The 24662-nt window shown below is 35.8% G+C and overlaps 1 protein-coding gene across 3 annotated transcripts in view; it reads right to left on the reverse strand.

The window, feature by feature from the left end:
* The window catches only part of HIKESHI (heat shock protein nuclear import factor hikeshi), a 32278-nt gene extending 8174 nt beyond the window's left edge, over positions 1–24104 (reverse strand). The window contains exons 1-2 of one of the 3 annotated variants that reach the window (XM_024763603.1): positions 23849–24104; positions 21444–21681 (exon numbers count right to left, since the gene is read on the reverse strand). In XM_024763603.1, coding sequence (XP_024619371.1) covers positions 21444–21681; positions 23849–23878 — 268 coding nt within the window. In that variant the 5' untranslated portion in view covers positions 23879–24104. Of the gene's footprint in view, positions 1–8502; positions 8639–21443; positions 21682–23243; positions 23724–23848 lie in introns of those variants that run through there. The other 2 variants (XM_024763605.1, XM_024763604.1) reach the window with 2 other exon arrangements.
* Between the last annotated feature and the right edge of the window lie 558 nt (positions 24105–24662).

Raw genomic sequence — 24662 nt, forward strand, 5'->3', positions numbered from 1 at the left:
AAAATAGTAATTTTCGCCTTTACAATATATTTATTTACAAGTAAAGTATATAATACATCATAAATATATAAAATATATCAAATGTATATTTGATATATCTGAGCCTCTAAGTGTCAGCTAACTTATACATGAAAAAATATACCAGTTTTATTAATCCACATAAGACATAATCAGAAAAGTTAGTCTAAGAAAAAAAAAAATCATACAATGAATAGATTTTTGGTTTATCTGCTCTTTTTATATGACTATGTCTAAACAAATACTACAGAACTCTAGGACAACACACATCCCTAATAACTAGAACACTTACTGCAAGTATCAAGACTCATTAAATTTTCAAGCATATGAATACAAACATAACTGTATTTTTCTGTGCTTTAAAAATACACACACTTCACTAAACATGACTGGTTTAAGATATTTTTGGTATTTTTAAATTATTTGTTTTACTTAATTTCCACATATTTGTGAATTTTCCAGGTTTACTTCTGTTACTTCTAATTTCTATCAATGTGGCTGGAGAACATACTTTGCATGATTTCAATCCTTTAAAATACACTAAGACTTGTTTTGTGGCCTAACATACAGCTATTCAAGGAAATGTTCCATAGGCACTTGAGAAGAATGTATATCCTGCTTTTGTTGCATAGAATGTTCTACATAAGTCTATTAGGTCTAGTTGGTTTATAGTGTTTTTCAAGTCTTCTGTTTCCTTGATGATCCTCTGTCTAGTTGTTCTGTCCATATTGAAAGTAAGGTATTGAAGTTTCCAACTATTATTGTTGAACTGATTATTTCTCCTTTCAACTCTATTTCTGCTTCATGAGGCTCTATTAGGTACACAAAAGTTTGTAATTGTATCTTTTTGATAGAGTGACACTTTGGTTTCAGTTTGCATAATTTTTTTCATCCTTTACTTTCAACCAATTTTTATCTTTGAATCAACAGCTATATCATATTTTTTAATCCATTCTGAAAATCTCTACCTTTTAATTGAAGGGCTGAATTTCATGTTAAATAGATACGTGCCAGTGTACCATTTTAATTCCTTTATCATTTCCTTTACTATATATATATTTTTTATTATAGTCTTTAAATGGTTGCACTGGGGATTACAATTAACATCTTAAAATAGAACAACTCTAGTTTGGATTAATACCAATTTAATTTCAATAGTATATAAAAACTTTGCTCCTATGTAACTGCTTCTCTCCCTTATATTGTTATTGTCACTAATTACATCTTTATACCTAGTATGCACATAAGCAGACTTAAGAGTTTTTGTTTTATGCCATTGTCTTTTATATCACATAGGAAAAAAAGCAAAGTTACAAAGTATGTATTAAGGCTTTCATAATTACCTGTATAGTCACCTTTAGCTGTGTTCTTTTTTACTTAACATGAATTCGAATTACTATCCCAGGTCCTCTCATTTCAGCCTGAAGGACTCCCTTTAGCATTTCCAATAGGGTAAGTCCTCTAGCCACTATTCCAATTTCTGTTTATCTGGGAATGTCTTCATTTCTCCATTTCTGATGGCTAAATAATTCTTGATTGACCTTTTTTCTTTCAGTACTTTAAATATGTCATCCCACTGCCTCTGGTCTAAATGTTTCTGATGAGAAATCAGCCATAATCTAGTAAGAACCCTTGTATGTGATGAGCTGCTTCTCCTGCCACTTTCAAGATGCTCTGTCTTTGGCAGTTTATCATGTCTTGGAGTGAAGTTTATCCTACTTGAGTTTGTTGAGCTACTTAAGTGTGTAGATTAATGTTTTTCATCAAATTTAGAGTTTTAGGGCAATTATTTCTTCAAATATTCTTTCTACCCCTTCTCTCTTCTTCTTCTGGGACTCCCATTATGCATATGTTGGCATGCCTGATGGTGTCTCACAGGTCTCTAAGGCTCTGTTCATTTTTCATTCTTTTTCCTTTCTACTCTTCAAATTAGGTATTTTACCTATCTTCAAATTCACTGATTCTTTTTTGCACCTACTCAAATCTGCTTCTGAAACCCTCTAGTCAAATTTTCATTTCAGTTACTGTACTTTTCCACTCCATAACTTATTTCCTTTAAAATTTTTTTCTATTGGTATCTTCTATTTGATGATACATCATTCTCCTGATTTCCTTTAGCTCTTCAAGAATATTTGAGAAAGCTTCCTTAAAGTCTTTGACTATTAAGTCCAATGTCTATACTTCTTAGAAACAGTTTCTATTCATTTCTTCTGTGAAAGGGCCTTGTTTCTTGCATGCTTCATAGCATCTTGTTGAAAACTGGATATTGAATAATGTGGCAACTCCAGCAATCAGATATTTCACCTCTCCTTAGGGTTTATTGCTACTGTTCATTGTGGTTGTTTCCTTGTTTAATGATTTTTCTGAACTAATACTATAAAGTCTGTATTTTTTGTCATTTGTGACCACTGAAGTCTCTGTTCTATTAGGTTAGTGGTTAGCTAGTGAATGGAAAGAGATTTCCTTAGAAGCCTGGGACCAAAAAATTCTCCCAGTGTTTGCAGGTGGGCTTTGTGTGTTGAGACATGCCTTCAATGCTCACGCCTTCGGGCTTCCCTTGTGGTGCAGTGGTTAAGAACCCGCCTGCCAGTGCAGGGGACACGGGTTTGAGCCCTGGTCCGGGAAGATCCCGCATGCCACGGAGCAACTAAGCCCGTGTGCCACAACTACTGAAGCCCACATGCCACAACTACTGAAGGCTGCACGCCTAGAGCCTGTGCTCTGCAACAAGAGGAGCCACTGCAATGAGAAGCCCAAGGACCACTACAAGGAGTAGCCCCCACTCGCCACAACTAGAGAAAGCCCCTGCACAGCAACAAAGACCCAACGCAGCCATAAATAAATAAATAAATAAATTTATTTTAAAAAATACTCATGCCTTCAAGGTCAGCCAGCAGGAAGAGCTTAGGACCTTCTTAGGTCTTTCCCAAGCATGTGCACAGCCCTGGACACCGATGTGGTCTTTTAGATTCCCAGGAATCTCCAGGAGAATTTCAAAACCCTTGTTCCCCAAAGTATCTTATTCCCAGCCTTTCCTTCCAAGCTTTTTGGTTAGTCTGTTATTTGCCCCAACTGTTGTCACTGCCTCAGGCAGCAGTGACTAATACACTTACCTGTAAACATTTTTGACAAACATATGCAGAAAGTCATTTTAGCAGTGGAAGAGTTCCAAGTTAAAAAAGATAAAGGTGAGCCTTTTAAATCAGTCTTCCAGGGAACCACAGAACAAAACAAGTTAATTACAATTAATTGTGAATAAGGTCCATTCTACTCCCTCTGGTATCAGTACCAGTACCAAGAACATGGTCTGTTATTTTCAAGGCTACCACTGAGCTGAGGAACAAGGGTTGGGAGCAGGGTAGATTAACTACCACAAAGCTCACCGTTCTTATAGAGATTCAGTGTTTTTTCTTGATTAAATGTCCCTCTGGTTGCGACAAGCCTTTGGTTAGTTTCCAGAGTCCTGAAAAAGTTGATTCTGAGAGTTTTTGCCAGTTTTTGCTGTTGTTGCTTTTATGGAGGGATGAACTTCTGGAGTTCCTTACTCCATCCTTTCAATTGTTTTAAGCCGAGAATTATGCTAAGTCCAGAAAATGTACTGCTATTTGCCTGTATAACAGGCTCCAATGATCTCAATCAAGGAAAGTAGTGTCAATACAACCTACTACTGCCTTAGTTGTAACTACCCAGAGAGTAATCGGCCCAAGCAGAAAGCCCTGTCATCTCTAACCTCCATCCTTTATCACATACAAGCTCTTGGCAAATAAGTGAAGCCCTAAGGAAAACACTCTAAGATCTGTTGTAAAAACTGGGGCTAAGGAAATATTCTGACTCTTTCATTTTAAAGCTCTCTGGGACTAAGACAACTTAAGATGGGAAAAACAAAAAATCCCTCAGTCTTCAGTAATCTTTAATCTATATTTTCAAAGAAATCCACTGTGCAGTTAAACCATTCCTTTAGTCAATCTTATTCTCAAAACGGGCTTGACACAGTAATTGGTACCTTCCAAGTACAAAGGTTCTTGTTTGCAAACCATAAAATATTGGAAAGAAACATTGGAACATAATGTACAAACTTAAAGTGAGTGTTTAATTTTGGATATGAATTCTTGACAGCCAAAGTAAAAAGAAAAACATGATCAGTTACACTGAGTCTTATAACCAAAAAATTAAAAAACAAAAACAGCAGGGAAAGTAAAACATCTGACCTGGTCTTTAAAAAAAAACATACATTACAAAAAGTTCTCAGTAACATTCCAATAGTAAAAGAAGCAGCAAATCTTTTAAGGTTGTTTCTCAAAGTATCCCTCTTCACTAGACTAACACAACTCAGAGGAGAAAATCCTATAGGAAACTAGTGCTTTACTGTCAGTATACAAGGAAAAGCAGTCATCATCATTTACTATCTGGGTGTGACTCTTTTTAAAACTATATACACTTCATTTCACAAAAAATGTTCAAAAGAATGAAGAGATATTAAAAAACTTTATTAGAATTTTAGTAAGTACTAAAGTACAGCAAACTCAAACATCCATTCCAGATTTCCCACATTTGCCTGGTTTTAAGTTATAAATAGCCAAAATGGGCCACGTTCTCTGAATACAACTGTTCCTCAAGTGTCACTAATAAATGTGGATCTCTAATAGATTCGAGCTTATCATCAATTCTGGTCTTTCTTCTGGCAGTTGCATTGTCAAAGTGCAATACTTGAAACCTTGAAATTTTGAAACTTTTAATGGCTCATAATTTATTGAAGAAAGAATGGCCATCTTCTTTGATCTGTAATTTGCAAAACATTGTCATTTTTAGACTTATAAACATTATTTAGAATAATCAATCCAATTAGTTTCATTCATTTCTACATTATCTTCTCATCACCTTTGTATACACACCCACTTTCAGCAATATCCACTTACAAACTGTATCCAAATTTGGAGACCAAACGTAAGAGATGAAAGAATACCAGCACACATCCTTTTACCACATGTCCAAGATTTTGTCACAAAATACTACGTGATTAATTCCTCCTTGATGGATGACTAAATGGATAAGAATACCATACTTTCTTTTGGCCCTTAGAAATATACTGTTCAATCATCAATTTTTTTATTTGAGAAAATTCACCTAAGAGACCATCATCTGAAGATTCAATCTTGAGATTTTGCTTATATGATCAACTTCACCACCATCATGATTGTAGAATGCTGCTATCTGCCTCATTGTATTCATTTTCTTTAATAAATTTATTTATTTATCTTTGGCTGTGTTGGGTCTTTGTTGGCGTGCACAGGCTTTCTCTAGTTGCGGAAAGTGGGTACTACTCTTCGTTGTGGTGTGCAGGTTTCTCACTGCAGTGGCTTCTCTTGTTGCAGAGCATGGGCTCTAGGCACACAGGCTTCAGTACTTGTGGCACACGGGCTCAGTAGTTGTGGCTCGCGGGCTCTAGAGCACAGGCTCAGTAGTTGTGGTTTACGGGCTTAGTTGCTCCGCATGCATGTGAGATCTTCCCAGACCAGGGCTCCAACCCGTGTCCCCTGAATTGGCAGGCAGATTCTTAACCACTGTGCCACCAGGGAAGTCCCTGTATTCATTTTCTGATTCACACAAAATTGTGAAACTTGTTCCCCTGTCAATTTTCTTCTCTTTGCCATCATGAACAAAATATGAAAAATTATTAATTCCTAATTTTGTCCAATAAAAGCAAAAAGCAGACAATGAAGATGGTATCTCCAGTCTCCTTTTATACTTCTTGAAACATGACATAATCCTTTGGACAATGCAATATGAAAACCATAGGATAAGGCAATAGCAAACTAAGGTGCACATGCTAAATCTGGCCCATAACCTGTTTTTGTATGACCTAGGATAGGTCATACAATAGTTTTCACATTTTTAAGGTTGTTTAAAGAAGAATATGTCACAGAGACCATATGTAGTATACAAAGCCTAGAATATTTACTATCTTAAGCTTTACAAAAATGTTTGCCAACCTCTGCTTCAAGTAATTCCATCATTTTTCCTTTTTCTTATTGTTTCAGCCTTTCTTTTCTTCCATAGTTGAGAATTAATGAGAAACGATGAAATAATTCCTTGGATGAAACAGCAAAATGTTTCAAGATATAGACAAAATAAGATCACTAATATCCTCAAAAGCACATTAAATTTATAAAATGGTCCAGTGGACCCATATGGTAACTGCAAGATAGAATGAGTTTAAAAAATATATAAGTAAATGTTTTCTCTGGAAGACCTCTACAGAAGAATAAAACTCATGAAATATCAATCTTTCTAAGCCCCCAAAAAGAAACCAAAAAACTAAAAGTGAGTCCACTGGTTAAGATACTTTTGGTGTGCACAGCAGCAGGGATGAAGACTAAAGAAAACTGTTATGCCAAAAATAAGCAATTCACTATGAAGTGGCATTTGAACATGACATATGCTAAAAAGCTACAGAAAAACAACTTAATTATGTCTGCTGAAAATCCTCTTAGTATTGAATATATTTAGAAATCATATATATGTATATATATCCTTAAAACCACTGCTTTATTTCTATTGATAGCCTGATAAGCCTGAAATTACATTTTTTACTCATGCATATTCTAAGAGCTATGTGACTTCCAAAGGTCTATCAATAATAAGTACTTTAAACCAGACAAAAATAACTTACCTGACATTGTAATATGTCTAGAATTTGTTTGTCTGAAATGTATTTAAACTATCAATATTTACCGAGTATCTAAAGTCCATCACTGTGCTCTATACACTCTAAAGAACACAAGGTAAAAGATACATAAACAGTCCCTACTCTCAAGGAGCTTACACTCTAATAAGTCAGTAACAATTACTTAACCTTTCTGAATAGATTTCATTATCCGGGTGATTTTTAAGATCCCTCCTACAGCTGTCTTTCTATGATTTTATAAAAACGTAATAACCATTCCTTGAGCACCAACTACGTGCCAGGCACTATTATGCATTTTGCATTATCTCTAATGCTCCGCAAAACACATGCACTGTAGGTATTATTATCCCCGTTTTACCTGGATTCTCTTCTAAGGCTTAAAGAACTTGGTCAAGACTACCCAGCTAGTCATGAGTACCACTGGGATTCAAACGGGTCTAGCAAACTCCAAGGTTGATGCTCATTCCTGTCCATTATCCTACCTGTTTACACCAAATTCTGTAGTATGAACTCTTAACTGCTTTTTATTCATTACTTACTTCACAATAAGCCATTCAAGAAAGGAAATCAAGAAACATCAGGAAGTAAAAGGTTCCCATTCTGGCTCTAGTTCCACCGCATGCAAAAAGACTAATCATAGTATCTTGAGGTGTTGTTTTGTCCTTTCTAATCCCCTTGACAAGCTCAACCCAATCTTAAAATGAAAACTAGAATAAGTTTAAAAGTTTCTTCTTGGCAACTGAGCTAGATGAAATGAGAGACTGTATATGTCATGTGTAGAAGCCAAAGCAATGACATTAAAATATGGCAGCAAACCCAAAAAGAAAAGAGCAGAACTATAAAGAAGAAAGTTAAGTGATGATTTATGACAAACTCTAATTTTAACATTTCTTAAAAATTCCTTTTTGGTGCTAAGCCTTCTTTTCATAGATATTTTTAATGTCACTGCCATGAAAGACAAAGAAAGGCTGAGCAATGTGTCAGATTAAAGACTAAAGAAGTGTGACAATTAAATGCAACATACAATACTGACTGGATCCTAGATGGAGGGAGCAGGAAACTGCTATAAAAGGCATTATTGGGAAAACTGGCAAAACTTTAATGTAGAATGTATATCAGACAAGGTATTGTATTAATGTTAAATTTGTTGAATTTGATCATTATACTGTGATTATAAAAGAATATCCTTGTTCTAGGAAATGTATGCTGATGTATTTAGGAGTAAGGGGGTATGATATCTACAACTTATTCTCAAAAGTTTCAGGAAAAAAAAAATATCCAGAGAATGATAAAGAGTAACGAAATTAATGAATATGGGAGAATATAAAAAATTCTTTACACTATTCTTGTAATTTTTCTCTAATTTTAAAATTATTTCAAAATAAAGTTGCTCTCATTCCCTAATGCAAAAATTTTTTTAAGTATCAGAAGTGATACTTTTAGAATTTCATTCCAAACTAACACTACCTCACAGTAGGGCCCTGGCCAAAAAAATAAAAAACAAAAAACAAAAAAAAAGGTAAAACCCCACCATAAGGTGCATAGTTCAGGTGCCTAAAACACAAAGTATCAGCCTTTTCTCATAACAAGAGTATTCTACAAAGCTCTACTGCATTCATTACTCTATTTTATTCATATAAATATATAATCCCTCTTTATAGCACAGGTAATTTAATCAACTATTTCTTTTTCTTCTATTAAGTACAATCACATACTAAAGTGCTAAAGACACACAAAAAAGTATTTAAGTTCCACATAAGTGTTTTTATTATATCTGACCTAATGTCCTACTCCCCCACCTGCTCTTCCAATCTTGGCCTCTTCCGTTGCCCATTCTCCACATAATTCTCCACTGTAGATGTCACTGGAATTCTCCCTGACTGAGGCATTGAGCCATTTCCTCATTGTATCTTGAAACACTTTAAAATAGTTAACCTACAGAGAAAAGGAAGGTTTTAAGTTGAACTTAAGTATGTGTATGAAAGAATATGTGGATGTGGCTTAAACAAACTCTTCAAATAGGATATGAACTCTACAAATAATTACCTTTGACAGACATATGCATATAAACATGTATAAATATGAATAATATAAATTCTTTCAGTTACATATTTTTGGTAAAAGAAACTGCTTCCACCTTCCAAGTTCAGAATTAAAAATTTAAACCTTAATTTAAAAGATAGTGTGCTCATGTTCACATTACCTGGCATCTCATTATTCATATATAACAGGTTTTAACAGATGTTTAAGTTATAAGTCAACACCAGCACTCAGCTGACCTACTATATGAATGCTGAGTTTTTTTGTGCATCTTACAGTTTAATAATGCTACTAAGGCTGGATATCAACTTCAGAACTCAGGTAAGACATTTTAAGAAAAACTTTCCAAAATTACTGTGAAAAAAATTCAAAACGTACTGTGAGACCTGATAATACTTAATATCATAGAACTAGAAAGAAATACTAAAATTATGTGGAAAATGAGTTTCTAATTCTAATTACAGATACCTTTTGTGTTAATGAGATGGACATACATCAAAAATGGACATACATCAAAAAAGCAGCCTATCTCCCAAAAGACTTCATTAAGAAAATGAAAGATGCAGTCCACTGAGAAAATTCCCAGTACAAACCATGAAATGTTTCTCTGGATGAGATTAAGACAAAGCAAAGGTGAGCAAATAATCCTTTTGCCTCTGCTATTCAACTCTGAAGGATGTGAAAATTCTGAACTTCAGGGAAAAAATGTAGAGTATTTATAACAGATCTTTTGGCTTCCTATTACACATATCTGATTCTCCCACATGCTACTAAGAGATGCAATGTTTAACTTCAGTATGAAGATGATGAGAATGGAGATAAATATTTTTAATTCAAAATAAATTACCAAAATGTGATTTTTGCCCTAAAGTTTTCATTGTTATATTCAGAATTTCACTAAGTGGGCTGACATAGCAAGGAAAAGTGGAGATGACACGCTATAAAAATGACCAAATCCAGGTTCATAGTTGTCAAATACAGATGTTTATTTTGTTAATATTAATTCATGGTACAGTGTAAAAGTTAACGATTCATATAATAATCCATAGAGGAACCACTAAAAAAAATGCAAAGGTAAAAGTAAAAACCCAATAGAAGAAATATGGATTTTAAAAATACTCGATCCAAAAGAAGGCGGAAAAAAAAACCCAAGATAAAAACTTAAACCTAACCATATCAGTAACATTGAATATTAATGGTCTAACCACCTCATTTAAAAGGCAAAGACAGAGGTCCAAAAAAAAGGCAGCACCTAACTATACACTGTTTACAAGAGATACATAGATTTATCTCAAAGTAAAAATACAGGAAAAATATAGCATGTGAACACTGGAGAGAAAGAACCCTGGAGAAGCTACATAAATTTTAGACAAAGTAGACTTCAAGACAGAAGCATTACCATAATAAAGGGTATTTCATATTGATGAAAGACAATTCATTTTCAATCTTAGACACTCATAAAACAGAGGAAGAGAGAACAACTGTTATGTTTCTTTTCTTTTTCTTGCCTCACTGTACCCTTACTACTTCTATCCAACATGATGCTCAAAGGTCTGGGCAATGCAATAAGGCAATAAAAAGAAATAAAAGACATAAAATTTGGCAAAAAATTGGAAAGAGAGTCTTTCCAATCTATGAAAGTCTTTTTCATAGATGTTATGATCATCTATATAGAAAATTCTAGGATGCAACTAGAACTATTAATAAGGGAGTTTAGCAAGATATTCAGTGTTACCCTTTCCTTCATCCTCCAGGATACAAAGTCAATATACAAAAATCAATTGTATGACAACACCAAATGCTAGCAAAATATTTAATTTCTCTGAAATCCAGTCTCTTGAAAACCAGAAGCTAATAATAAAGATTAAATAGATAATACACATGAAAGCCTAGTACAATGCATTGCATGAGCAGATATTCAATGTTACCCTTTCCTTCATCCTTCAAACATTATAAAATCTTCCTAATTGGCTGCTCTGGCTCTAATCTCAACAAGATTCTCCAACCCATCCTAGACAATGATTTTACTAAAACATCATTTTTTAAAATATCATTCTCTTGCTCAAACACGTGCCTACCAGAAAAAAAAGTAAACCCCCCATAGCATAACCAGCACACAACAGCTCCACTTTACCTTTAAACCTTACCCCTTGCCCCACATGTCCCAAATAGAAGTCTATCAAGCTACCTTTAAAAGTCTCCTCCTCACTGTCACTTGAAGGTGCAGTATATACTACTACTTTCATGACTGATGATTTCCAAATGCAATTCCCATCCTCCCACTTCCATCCCATCCAAACCTATTCATACTTCAGGTTCATGCTCCAGTCTAATCTTCTATAGAGCCACTTTCAATTACCTCAGCTCAGTAACCTGCTTCCTTTGAATACTGTCTTGGAGTGATCTTAATATTCATACACAGATACAGAGACCCTAAATGAAAGCAGTCATCAATTTGAAATGTATGTGCTAAGAATGAAGTTGATATACAACAAAGTCTTTACATAAGCAAGTACTTTTTTCTTCTGTAACTTGTTTAATGGAAATGTAATTTCTAGTATACTTCCCAAGCATTCACAATGTAAACAGACAACTTAAAAATCATGATATAGCAAAAGACATATAGTTACCCACTTTTTAAAATATAAGTTCCATACAAACAAATTTTAATTTTGTTAATATTCCCTTTTATGTGCTAATTTGAGTTTGCATACAATTTCTGTAAAGCAAAGAATCTCTTTATATAATACTCCCAGTATTTCATGATTTTTACTAAGTTTTTGATTAAATGTCTCTTCCGCACTAAACAGCAAGCACAGCATCTAAAGATAAAAATTGCAAGAGACTCATTTAAACTTCCCCAAGTCTCTAACCACCAAACTGTATCTAAGCTTATGCCTTTTATTTATTTACTCTTTTTTAGGATTTCTAGATCCCACGGAGGGAGGAAGGAAGAAGGGAAGTTTCTTCTTGTTTCTTAACATCAAACCCTCCCTTCTATATTTTCAAGTTTAGTCCCATCCTAATCCTCAACCATCACCCCAGATTGTTCCATCATCAGCCGAAAAGTATATTCATCGTATAACTCCTTTTCAAAACCCAAGAGCTACAAAGAATCTTCTCTCAAACAAAATAAAACTCACAGTAACTTGTTTTAAGATGTCCTACCAACTGCAATTCTCTCAAGAGAGCAGTCCTGACCCTCTCTGACCAAAACCTTTCTGCGCAAAATTAAGAAATCTGTTCACGAACCAGCAGAAAACCAAACACTGCCAAAGTTTAACATGAAATTTGCTTCACTTCAACTAACTGTCTACCCTCCCTACTCCCATAAAATTCTTCTAGATTTCTTACTTAATAAATTCTCAGTTCAATCACAACTGCCTAAAGTTACTTCAGCAAGTCTCTCTTCCACCCTGATGTGCTAGTTAGCTAGGTTTGCTCAATGTAATAAAACTTATAAAGGGCATCTCAAAGGTTCAAAAATATAAATCCATTACAAGTCCACCTATTCTTATATTTCAATAATACAAAATTCCCTAATATGAATAAAAAGTCTAATCTTCTCTGTATAAATTAAGAATTCTAATACTTTAAACATCCGAAAAGCGCATTGTCCAAACACACTAGGAAAGAACCACCCAAAACATTTTAACAGCATTTTATCATTTGTTTAATGTTGATAATCAATAAGTCTCTAAATATTTTAAGCTGTTTTTCCTTTAATAAAGCATTGTGCTTTACTCATTAAAAATACTGCCTTGAAATTGCATTTTGTTTTCATAGATAAAAGCTATCAAAAGCCATGTTATAATGGAAATGATGAGAAATAATTTATTTTTTTAAAGGCAGGAGAATAAAAGAATTACTTTTTTCATAATGGAAATAAATCCATTTTCCCATAATGGATTACATATCACTCTGGGACTGGATTTTGGACTGTTTTAGCTAACTCCACAGAAAATATGTCACTGAGTAATTATTATTGTTAAAGTTTTGGTTAGAGCAACTGTATTAACTCATTTTTGATTGCTGAATTTTCTCCAGATTGGATGAGATAACACAATACGGAAATGTCTGGGTTTTTATGATCTCAGAATGTTATGCCCACTGCCCCCAACCTTTTGGGTGTCACAAAGAAAAGGGAAAAGACAGCCAAAGGCAGTGCAAAAATGACAGAAGAAAGCACTTTTCACTATTTCCAAGGCATCTCCTTCACAGAATATAGTGATGATCATAAATGAAAAAGAGATGTTGCACCCCTTTCCCTACTCAAAATGTTGGCAAAGCTAGAGCAAAGAGAAGAGAAGGTAAGGTAAGGTAAGGACAATTAAATTGACAATTTAATTAGTATGTCTCCAAAAACAACCAGTGGGTCCTGGTATACTAGATGGTGGCCAATATTAACCTTAATCAATGCATATGAGTCTGGGTACAAAATAAGCCTGCACTGTCCAACTATGCAAAGGTTAATAGTTGGCTGGCTACTAGCCTATTGCTATACAAACAAAACCCACCACTTTATGTTTAAGGCATTGCTATCGTGTTCCAAAGGTTCCTCACACCCAAACCAAAAATCTCTCTCTCTTGTCCCAAGTTAGTTGCTCCTCTGCCTATATTGCTTATTACTATTAATATCTACCAGTACCCATTTAATTTTCTAGCATGCTTTCCAACTAGTAATTTGATTAAAAAACTGTATAACGGTATCTATTTCCATTTCTCTTTCATTTTTAAATCAATATATATTCATATAAACATCTATATATTACTTTCTCTTTTCAACAAATGGTGTTGGAACAGTTTGATATCCACTTGCAAAAAAAAAAAATTCGAACTTCAATCCACACCTCGCACTAAATACGAAAATTCATTCAAATTGGACCCCAGATACAAATGTAAAATCTAAAACTAAAACCATCTAGGAGAACACTTTTGTAACCTTGGGTTAGGCAAAGATTTCTTAGACACAACACTAAAAGCATAATCCAGAGAAGAACAAACTGAAAAACTGAACTTCACTGAAATTAAAAACATGCTCTAAGTAAATCAACTATACTTCAATAAAATATTTTTAAAAAGATGCAAGGGAACAAATCAATATACAAGATGTCTGCAGAAAAACAAAACAAAAAACCACACAAAAACATATGCTCTATAAAAGACATAAAGAGAAAAGACATAAAGAGAAAAGACAATCCAAAAACTAGAAAAACATGTCAAATCACATATCTTATAAATAACTTGTATCAAGAATACATAGAGGGCTTCCCTGGTGGCGCAGTGGTTGAGAGTCCGCCTGCCGATGCAGGGGACACAGGTTCGTGCCCCGGTCTGGGAAGATCCCACATGCTGTGGAGCGGCTAGGCCCGTGAGCCATGGCCACTAAGCCTGCGTGTCCGGAGCCTGTGCTCCGCAACGGAAGAGGCCACAACAGTGAGAGGCCCACGTACTGCAAAAAAAAAAAAGAATACATAGAGAACTCTCAAAACTCAGTAAGCGGGGACTTCCCTGGTGGCACAGTGGTTAAGAATCTGCCTACCAATGCAGGGAACACAGGTTCGATCCCTGGTCCAGGAAGATCCCACACGCCGTGGAACAACTGAGCCCATGTGCCACAACTACCGAGCCTGTGCTCTAGAACCTGCAAGCCACAACTACTAAAGCCCGTGTGCCCTGGAGCCCGTGTGCTGCAACTACTGAAGCCCACATGTTCTAGGGCCCATGTGCCGCAACTACTGAGCCCGCAGGCCTAGAGCCCGTGCTCCACAATGAGAAGCCACCGCAATGAGAAGCTTGTGCACCACAACGAAGAGTAGCCCTGGCTTGCAGCAACTAGACAAAGCCCGCGAGCAGCAACGAAGACCTAGCGCAGCCAAAAAAATAAAATAAAAAAATAAACTCAATAAGAAAACGCAATTTAAAGAAAATGGCAAAAGATGTGAATAAACACTTCACCAAGGAAGATACAGAGAAAGCAAATAAGCACTTCAAAAACTAAAATGCTCAGTATCATTAGTCATTAGGGAAATGCAAATTTAAAACCTAATGGGATACCACTATACATCTATTAGAACATGTAAAACTGACCATGTGTTGACAAGGACAGGGAGGAAGTGGAACTTTCATATACTGCAGACTGAAATGTAAAATGGAACCACCACGTTGCAAAATAGTTTGGCAGTTTCTTAAAAAGTTTAACACAGAAGTACCAGCCATTCCACTCTCAAATATTTATCTAAGAGAAATGAAACCATATGTCCATACAGACTTATACACAAATGTTCACAGCGGCTTTATTTTTATGAGCCCAAAACTGAAACAATCCAAATGTCCATCAACAGGTGAATGGATACACAAATGGTGGTATACCACACAACTACCCAACAATAAATAGGAAATAATTACTATTGTAGTGAGTCATACTACAACATGGATGACTGTAAAAGTTATCATGCTGAGTTAAAGAAAACCCTAGAAAATGCAAACTGTTTTATAGTGACAGAAAGCAGATCAGTAGTTTCCTGGGGTGGAGGAAGAGATAGGAGAGGGGATTACAAAGGAGCACTAGGAAACTTTTAGGGATGATGGATATGTTCATTATCTTGATTGCGGTAATGGTTTTACAGATGTATACATATACCAAAATTTACCAAACTGTATACTTTAAATATATGCAGATTACTGTATGTAAATTATAACTCAATAAAGCTATTAAAATTGTTAGTCACAAAAAAAACCTTAACTTTCTCTGTTCTTTGGGGGATTTCTTTAGAAAGAACAAAAGTCATGAAATACCAATATCTGCCTAAAAGAGAAACTGAAAAATTAAAATTAGGTCCAATGGATTCTGATGATACACAAATGGTTAGAACACGTCAAATATAAATAAACACACACACATCAATGATATAATTCTTTAAAAAAAACCTTATTACTTCCAGAGTACGTTAGAGTATCAACTCATTTTTTTGAACACTGATATATTAACAATCAAGCATTTATCCTGCCTTATAATGACGCTACCCATAGCAAATGTCTCTTTACAGCTAATAAATGACAATTAGAATATTATCATTTTGAATTAGCGAATCTAAGCATTGCATATAAATGGCTGCTAATTTCCCAAAGAGATAACTATATGTGTGTGTGTATACATATATATAAAATTCACTTCCTGATCAAAGAACACACCATTGCCTATAATAAACTTGCCAAAAAATTTTTAAAATGCATTCGAATGAAATCTGATCAAACCTCTAAATCCAGATAATTTACTGGAAATACAGACAGAATACATTAAATCTTTGATTTTTATAAAAGATACTTGAGAGATCTATCAACCAATTAATTGCAATGTAGGGACTTTACTATTCAGGTGCTGACTGAAAATATTTTAAAACTTTAAAATATATAAACATTAAGACTTCTGAGACCACTGGAAATCTGAACACTGATTAAATGTTCAATCCGATATTAAGAAATTATTTGTTTTTAAGTGTTCAGGTGTACAACAAAGTGATTCAGTTATGAGTTGGTCATTTTTGAAGCTGCGTGATGACTAGAGAAGGGTTCAATATTCCATTTGGTCTGCTTTTGTACATCTTGAATTTTCTATAATGAAGTTTTTAAAAATAAAGATATCTTATTAAATTCACTTTTTAACTTGTATATGTACAAAGATATAAAAATCCAAAATAAATAAAACTAGCTTAGGCCAAATTTCCTCTTTCATATTGTCCTTGTCCTTTTTGATAAGGTTATATTAGCTTCAAAATCTAAACTTAGGGTAACTCTGCCTCTTTCCCTATTCTCTGACACTTTATATGAGATATGAACAATCTGTTTCATAAAGGTATAGTGGAAATTTGTAAACCATCTGGGTCTAATAGTTGTATGTGAAAGGGAGAGGTTTTTTTTTTTTTTTAATTCGAGTAAAACTGCTTTACAATGTTGTGTTTGTTTCTGCTGTACAATGAAGTGAATCAGCTATATGTATATGTATATCCCCTCCCTCTTGGATCTCCCTCCCAAGACCCCCAATCCCACCCATCTAGGTCATCACAGAGCACACGCTGAGCTCCCTGTGCTATACAGCAGGTTCCCACTAGCTATCTATTTTACACATGGTAGTGTATTTATGTCAAACCTAGTCTCCCAATTCGTCCCACTCTCCCCTTCCCCCACTGTGTCCACATGTCCGTTCTCTACGTCTACATCTCTATTCCTGCCCTACAAATAGTTTCATCTGTACCGTTTTTCTAGATTCCACATATATGCATTAATATATATTTGTTTTTCTCTTTCCAGCTTACCTCACTCTATATGACAGACTCTAGGTCCATTCACATCGGGAGAGGTATATTTTTAATTACTCATTTTAATTTCTTTATTGATATTGTATCTATTCATGATTTAAATTTATTTTTTTTTATTTTTATTTTTTTTGCGGTACGTGGGCCTCTCACTGTTGTGGCCTCTCCTGTTGCGGAGCACAGGCTCCGGATGCGCAGGCTCAGCGGCCATGACTCACGGGCCCAGCCGCTCCGCTGCATGTGGGATCTTCCCGGACCGTGGCACGAACCCGTGTCCCCTGCATCAGCAGGCGGACTCTCAACCACTGCGCCACCAGGGAGTCAGTTTTCTTTAGTATATTTTTCCAGAAAATAGCCAATTTCATCAGTTCCTTTGTTGTTCTCAAATGTATTGGCATAAAACTTCTTGTAAATTTTACTTAGTCTCTACTACAGTTATAGTCATGTCTCCATTTTCACATTTTCAATAACATTGTCTTCTCTTTTTCCTAAATATATCTTTTCAATAGCTCATCATTTTATTAGTCTTTTCAAAGAATCAAATTTTTATTTCATTAAGGCCCTCTATCATTTCTTTGCTTTGTCACTAATTTCTATTCTTAGCATTACCATTTTTCATCTACTCTCTTTGCATTGCTATGTTCAATACTTAACCCACTCATTTCAATCTCTTTTCATATACACACATTTAAGGCTAAGAGTTAATCTCTTTAGTACTACCTTACCTGCATTCAAAAGGTTTGATATGTGATGTTTTATTTTGCTTTGGTTTCTGTGGAAGTTTAATTTCCACAGTCATTTCTTCTATGAACCATTAGTTAAAATATTTTTGAATTTCTAAACATGGCAATGTTTTATCTTTTGATTTGTAATTACACTGCATTGTGGGTTGCATACTGATAATCTTCCATTTGCTACAGCTTGCTTCATGACTTGGCATGTGGTCAAATTTCATAAATGTTCTGTGTACTTAAAAAGTGTGTATGATCTAATTATTAGTTTCAGGGTTCTACAGTGTCCATTAGCTCAAGCTTGTTAATTCTTTATTCAAATTTTCCTTCTTTACTAGTATTTTATTTACTTGATGTATTAATTATCAAGAGGTATATTAAAATATTAACTGTGGGCTTCCCTGGTGGTGCAGTGGTTGAGAGTCCGCCTGCCGATGCAGAGGACACGGGTTCGTGCCCTGGTCCGGGAGGATCCTACATGCCGCGGAGCGGCTAGGCCCGTGAGCCATGGCCGCTGAGCCTGCGCATCCGGAGCCTGTGCTCCGCAACAGGAGAGGCCACAACAGTGAGAGGCCCGCATATCGCAAAAAAAAAAAAAATATTGATTGTAAGGTTGTCCACTTATCATTGTAAAGTCATTTTTTTATATATTTGAAGTTATGTTTTATATACACACAAATTCATGACATTCACTTTTTCCGAGAAATATTTAAGTCTTCCTAGTGAATTATTTCATTCCTAGTGAATGAACCTCTTAATCCTTGATAATGCTTTTGCCTTAGTCCCATTTTTCTAAAACACACCTATGACAGCTTTTTGGGGAGTTCCTTGTGTTAGACATGTTACTGATAAACATCACTATAATTATTAGTTTGCTGCCTTTAAAAAACAAAATCCCATCCTGGAGTCTCCATGCTTTCTCTGGTAAGTTTAGTCGGTTTAGATTTATTTTGATAACTGATATATGTGAAATTATTTCTACCATCTCATTTTGTTTTTCACATACCATGTATTTTTCCGTCTTTTTCTTTCTTTTTTTTAAGTTTTCCTTAAAATTTTAACAGGATTACTTGAAAGTAGAATCAATTTTATTACTCTTTCTAAACCACAGGACCTCAGAAAGCTTACTCAGATCACTACCCCTCCTGTCATATGCACTGTTTTCCAGTACAGTATTTAATTCTTGAGCATTTATTTGTTGTATTGTTTTATGTAATCAGGTTGTCCTGATTTGTCTATATGTTTACCAATTTCTTTGCTAACTTTGAATCTGGCATACCCTTCTACATTCAGGGATTCAGTTCCTTCCTATTAAAGTACAACTACCTTCAGTAGTTCTTTCAGTAATGGGCTATTAGTAGTAAACTCTACATCTCCACATGAAAACACATTTATTTCTCCTTCACTTTACAATGATAGCTTTGAGGGTTATCTTATTTTTCCTTGGCACTTTGAAGATACTCATCTATTGACTTTTGATCTCTATTCATGCTGTTGATAAATATGCTAAACTGACTCATTGCTGTTCAGTTATTAATGACTTGTCTTCCCTCTCTGGTGTCTTTATTACTTTCTCTTTATATTTAACTTCATTAAAGTGTATTGAGTTGTCCACATTTTTTTTCTACTTATTTTTTCTATTTAGGCGCAGCTACAGAAAAGAGAAAAAGTGATTTGATAATGACTGTTTTCTTAATTCTCCCAAAAACTATTCAGAACTAATACTATGCTATATGTACAAGTATTAATTCATTACATACGGTGGATGCCCTAGGACAATGATTCTCAAACTTCAGAAGGCAACAAAAACACCTAGGGAACCTATTTAAATACTTGGATTCCATTCAAGTTTTCTGATTCAGTAGGTCTGGGGTCCTACCACAAATTTGCATTTCTAACAAGTTTCCAGGTAATGCTGATGCTGCTGGTCAGGGACTCTGGCTTTAAGAACCACTGCCTTAGGGATTAGGGATAATTAACTCAGGGAACCCCCACTGAGAAGGACTGTAAGAATCTGTCCTGGTTCTTAAATCTAGAGATTAGTATTTATCATCAATCTCAACAATTTTTAGCTTTAAATATTACTCTTTCCCATTTCTTCTTGTAGAATTCCAACTACATAAATAACAGCAGCTAACAGTTCATCATCTGGCCAGAACTGCTCCAGTTCATTCTTCACAGTCCTCAGGACAAAAATTAAATTTGATCATATCATTCCCTTACGTGAAATTGTTCACTGGCTCCTCTATACATACAGGGACAGTTCTTTATGGGGAGGGACACATGGATGGGCTTCAGAGTACATGCAAATTTTTTAGTATTTACATTATGTTTATATTATATTACACATACTTTTTATGACACTATCAAATAGGTCTGTGATTTAAGCATGTTAAAAATTGCTAGCCTATTAAATTCAAATGAGTCAGTGTGATACATAAGCTTTTCAGCTTTTCATGATACGTGCCTGCCTATCTTATACACCATACCTTGTGCCGTTCTGAGCATACCACGATTTCAAACTTTAATCATTATACCCATATTACCTCTACCTAGAAAAGACTGCCCAATAGGCCTCTCACAGGCCTGACAAACTCCTACTTATCTTCTCAAAAGGTCCAATATCATCTCCCAGAAAATTTCCCCAACCTACTTAAGAGTTAATTGTCCCTTACTTAGTCTCTCTCAGCACTTTGTACAAACATCCGCAATTACTTTTCACCCTTCTAAATATTGGTCCATAGAACTATCTTCCTTTGTAAGAATATGAGTGATCTCAGGCAAGAACTTAATCATTATAGTAGATACCAAAATGTTTGTTAAATATATAAACATGTTACCTAAATATAACTTTGCCTTGGACTTTACAGACTATTTCCAGGAGAACACATATTTATAATCTAAGACTTTTCATGTCTGCTTTTATCTAGACTTTCAAAGGAACCAGATATTCAATGGGAGTAAATGCTACCTAGTATCATTCTCAATTTCTAAACAAAATACCTCAAGCATCAAAGCAAGGACTGTCCCTGTAAGATATAACACCTGCAATGTCAATACAACAAACAGAAGAACACTGAAGGGGTAATCAAATCTAAGAGCTCAAAAGATCTTCGTAGAAAAAAAGGACTCTCATTGTATTTCCTATAAAAGTCTCCTTGGTTTATCTGTTTATTTAAACACTGATGTGCATATTACAAATTATGAGAAGATTCCTCTCATTTTTATTAAAACACCCACTAATTCAGAAAAATCCCTTTACAAAGGTATATAGCATACAAAGAAAACCACAGTGAGTGGTTCTCTCCAGAGGCAGAGGATGGATGGGAGTGTAAGTGTAAAGTCTCTTCACTTACCATTTTTCAAATGTGTCAGTACCATTTGATTTTTTTTTTTCCGGCCGTGCCATGCTCACAGCATGCAGGATCTTAGTTCCCTGACCAGGGATGGAACCTGTGCCCTCTGCAGTGGAAGCATGGAGTCTTAACTACTGGACTGCCAGGGAAGTCCCTGATTTTTTTTTTTTTTTGAATAATGTTACATATTACTTCAGCAATCAGAAAAATATAATGAAAAGTAAAAAAGCCACATTCTGTGTTATGCTATTTAAGAAAAAAGTTTAATTATGAAACTGTTTTAATATATTATTCTTACCAGATTTAAGACCTGAAATTTTGAAGATGGCACTTGGTTTCCCATTTGTGACAAATCCTAGGAGTTGCCATACTGGCATTCCATTTGAATCAGGATAGGAAAAGTAGACAGATCCTCCCATTCCCTCAGGAAATGGGACTGTTCCCAGCATAAAAACCACAACATGGTTGATATTTTCATAATCAGGCAAGTCAAAAACAAACTTATCCTCTGCCACTTGCTGTGCAGCTGTTTGCACCTAGAATATAAGAAACTCGCCTTAGTGAAATGGTTTGGTAAGTTTCTATAGCCCTTTTAGTATTGCTGTAAGCTCTGTTACCAAATATAGTCAATTATAGTCATTATATCAAGTATAACATTGGATCAGTCTGATACTCTAATTATGGAATTACCAAATACACCAAAAAGAGTGCTTATTTTAATAGAAAAATCTAAAAATATACATTTAGCCTTAAAATGACTTAATGAATGTAATCTTTCAAAAACATAACTAAGTTATTTCAGAAGTGCCCTGAAAGGATTTTACTTACATAAATAAATCACTACAGTTTCAGAATGTTATAAAAATGAAAGGTTGTTCAAAACACCATGCCACCAAAGCTTTATCTTCTAGTTTGAAGGTAAAGAACCTCGGGTAATTAAAATGGGTAAGCAGTTCAGAAGTTATTACAGTCAATCCTCATTATTTGCAGATTCATTATTTGTCATTTTGCCTACTCACTGAAAAATATTTGTAACCCCCAAATTATTAAACCCTCCAGTTTAAATACAGAGAATAAAACAAAGGAAGGAAGAACATAAATATAAACCAAAATGCCTATTAGTATTAAATTCAATTTTACCAGTTTTTGGCATGCATAATCTTAAAAGGCACATAAAATCATGGTATCTACAAGTCTTGAAATAATCATCAGGTAAAATAAATATTTCTTAAATGTCAACTCTGTCAAAGGCACCAGACATTTTGTTAATCTGTATTATGACACCCTAATCCTCGACCTTAGGAAAAAGGGTACATCTTACTGAGTCCATAACTTTAGATTTGGTGAATTTTTCTAGTCAAAGAATAATGTAGTTAAACGTTGAGGCATCGCTAGGTCTATTTGCCCTTCATTTGGTTAACATGTTCAAATACTCCAGAATTAAAAAGTCAAACACCGTCAAAGAAAATCTTGTCATGAAGGAACCCCTACTGTATATCCATTATGTAGGTTAGGTGTTAGGTAAATAGACACAGGCACTGCTATAACTAAATTCCTTCCAAATTAGTAGACAACACGGATTCCATAGGGCCTTTCTATTCTTTAGAAAAACACACACATTTTAAATGTTGTTCGTTAACGAAATTCGTCCCACACTCAATCCCAGGCTGGTCCTTTCATTCTTCCTATCCGGAGCAGAAGCAATACAAAGTTATCCCACCAGTATTATCAATTACCACCATCACCAAAAGGGGCCTCCCAGTCATTCAAGGGACAGACAATAAATCTTCTGAGGATAGCCATCTCCAATTTATCTCTGTGGTTCCTTAGAACTGTGTACACACTACATTATCAAAAATTGATGAAAAAATTCAGCAAAGGGGCTGCAACATTTAATAAAGGAGGGAGAAAAAAATAAAGAGAAAGAATTCTAGGTGAAAGGAATCAGGTCTGAAATGTATTTCTGAGTGGCTTCTACGGAGGCAAGCAAGATTCACCCTCCAGATTCTTCGAACAATCCCAGGTACTTAACTCATTTACCTAACAATTCATCAAGGAAGGTAATCTCTTTTTACCAATAAGGAAATTCACTGCTCACCTCCTTCTGGGGTCATCACAGATATCGCTCACGCTTTAAGTTTCAGGCGTTTCTATCAGCCCATTTCCAATTACGTTAAGCATATTTTTATCAGGGTCCTTCCAAAAGGACCCAGCAGTTATACTTTGCCCGAGTACCTTCATCTTCGACAAACAGGACGCTACAGACTAGATTCAAACACCACATTTACCTCGAACTCACTTTATGAGCTCAGGCGAGTATTTATACTACCAACTGAGCTTTAGTTCCTCAACTGCAAAATGAGAATGAGAACCACCATCTCACGAGTTACGGTCAAGTGTGCAGTGCCAAATAAGCGCTACATAGATGGCTGAGATGACTAGGAACAGACAAAAGGCGTGCATTGCCTAGGATAATGCACACTCGATAAATGGCAGCTAATGGTGTGACTGCTACTCTGAAAAGAGCTGTGGGGAAAGGAGAGCGAACATCCCAGCGTCCCACTGCCCACCCTCACACTCTCAGCAGTCAACTAGAGGTGAGGGGGTTTCCCCGCATCCCGCGCACCGACGCACCCTCCCCTTCCCGGGGCCTCGCCCTCGGCATCCTGCCCCCTCCCCGAGACCACCCGGCCCCATCCTCACCAGCCTCCCCGCCACCAAGCAGCCAAACATGGCGGCGGCGGCTCCGCTCAGCCGGCAAGGACCCGAAGCCGGGGACTAGAAATCCTGGGGCTACTGCCCTAGTCGAGCCCAAGAACCTTCCAGAACGTGGCGGAGGGTGCCTACCCCTCCGCTACATAGCGACTAGGCCAGCGGCAGGAACGCCTTCTGCACCCGCGACCTCTAACCTCGCCTTCCTAACCAGAACGCCTCTCAGGCGACGAGTACTTCCGGGTCTCACGCCGCACCGCCCTTACTAAACGGGAAAGGCGGGCCAGATCCCGTATAAAACTACAAGTCCCAGAGGGGCCTGCGCGGGTTTCCGGGAAGGGAACGCGGAGGATTTGCCTGTTGGGACTGGTAGTCCGTAGCCCAAATTTACGAATCCAGAGCCGGGAGGAAAGGTTTCTCACGTTTGTCTAACATTTTCGAGATTACAGTGCACTTTTACAGTCATTTCGCTAGATCCTTACAAAAACTCTAGGAGGTAGGTATTATTATCTGCATTTTGTAGGCGATAAAATTGCCCAGAGTGACCAGCCCCAAATCTTTACACAGCACTCAGGGATGGGGCTTGAATCCAAATCCTGATTCAAATCCAGGGTTCTTTCTGCTACACAGTAGCTGAAAAGTACTGATTTTTAATCAGCTGTTTTGTACTTAATGACAACTTTATTGTAGTTCTTTCCAGCCTCACACCTCCATTTATTTGCCGAAAACAAATAACACTAAGCAAGTTATATAATATCTTCGTGCTTTAATGGCGCCATTTGTAAAATAAGAATAATAATTGTGC

The sequence above is a fragment of the Neophocaena asiaeorientalis genome, unplaced genomic scaffold (assembly GCF_003031525.2).
Source record: "Neophocaena asiaeorientalis asiaeorientalis breed wild unplaced genomic scaffold, Neophocaena_asiaeorientalis_V1.1 scaffold946, whole genome shotgun sequence".
NCBI lineage: Eukaryota > Metazoa > Chordata > Mammalia > Artiodactyla > Phocoenidae > Neophocaena > Neophocaena asiaeorientalis.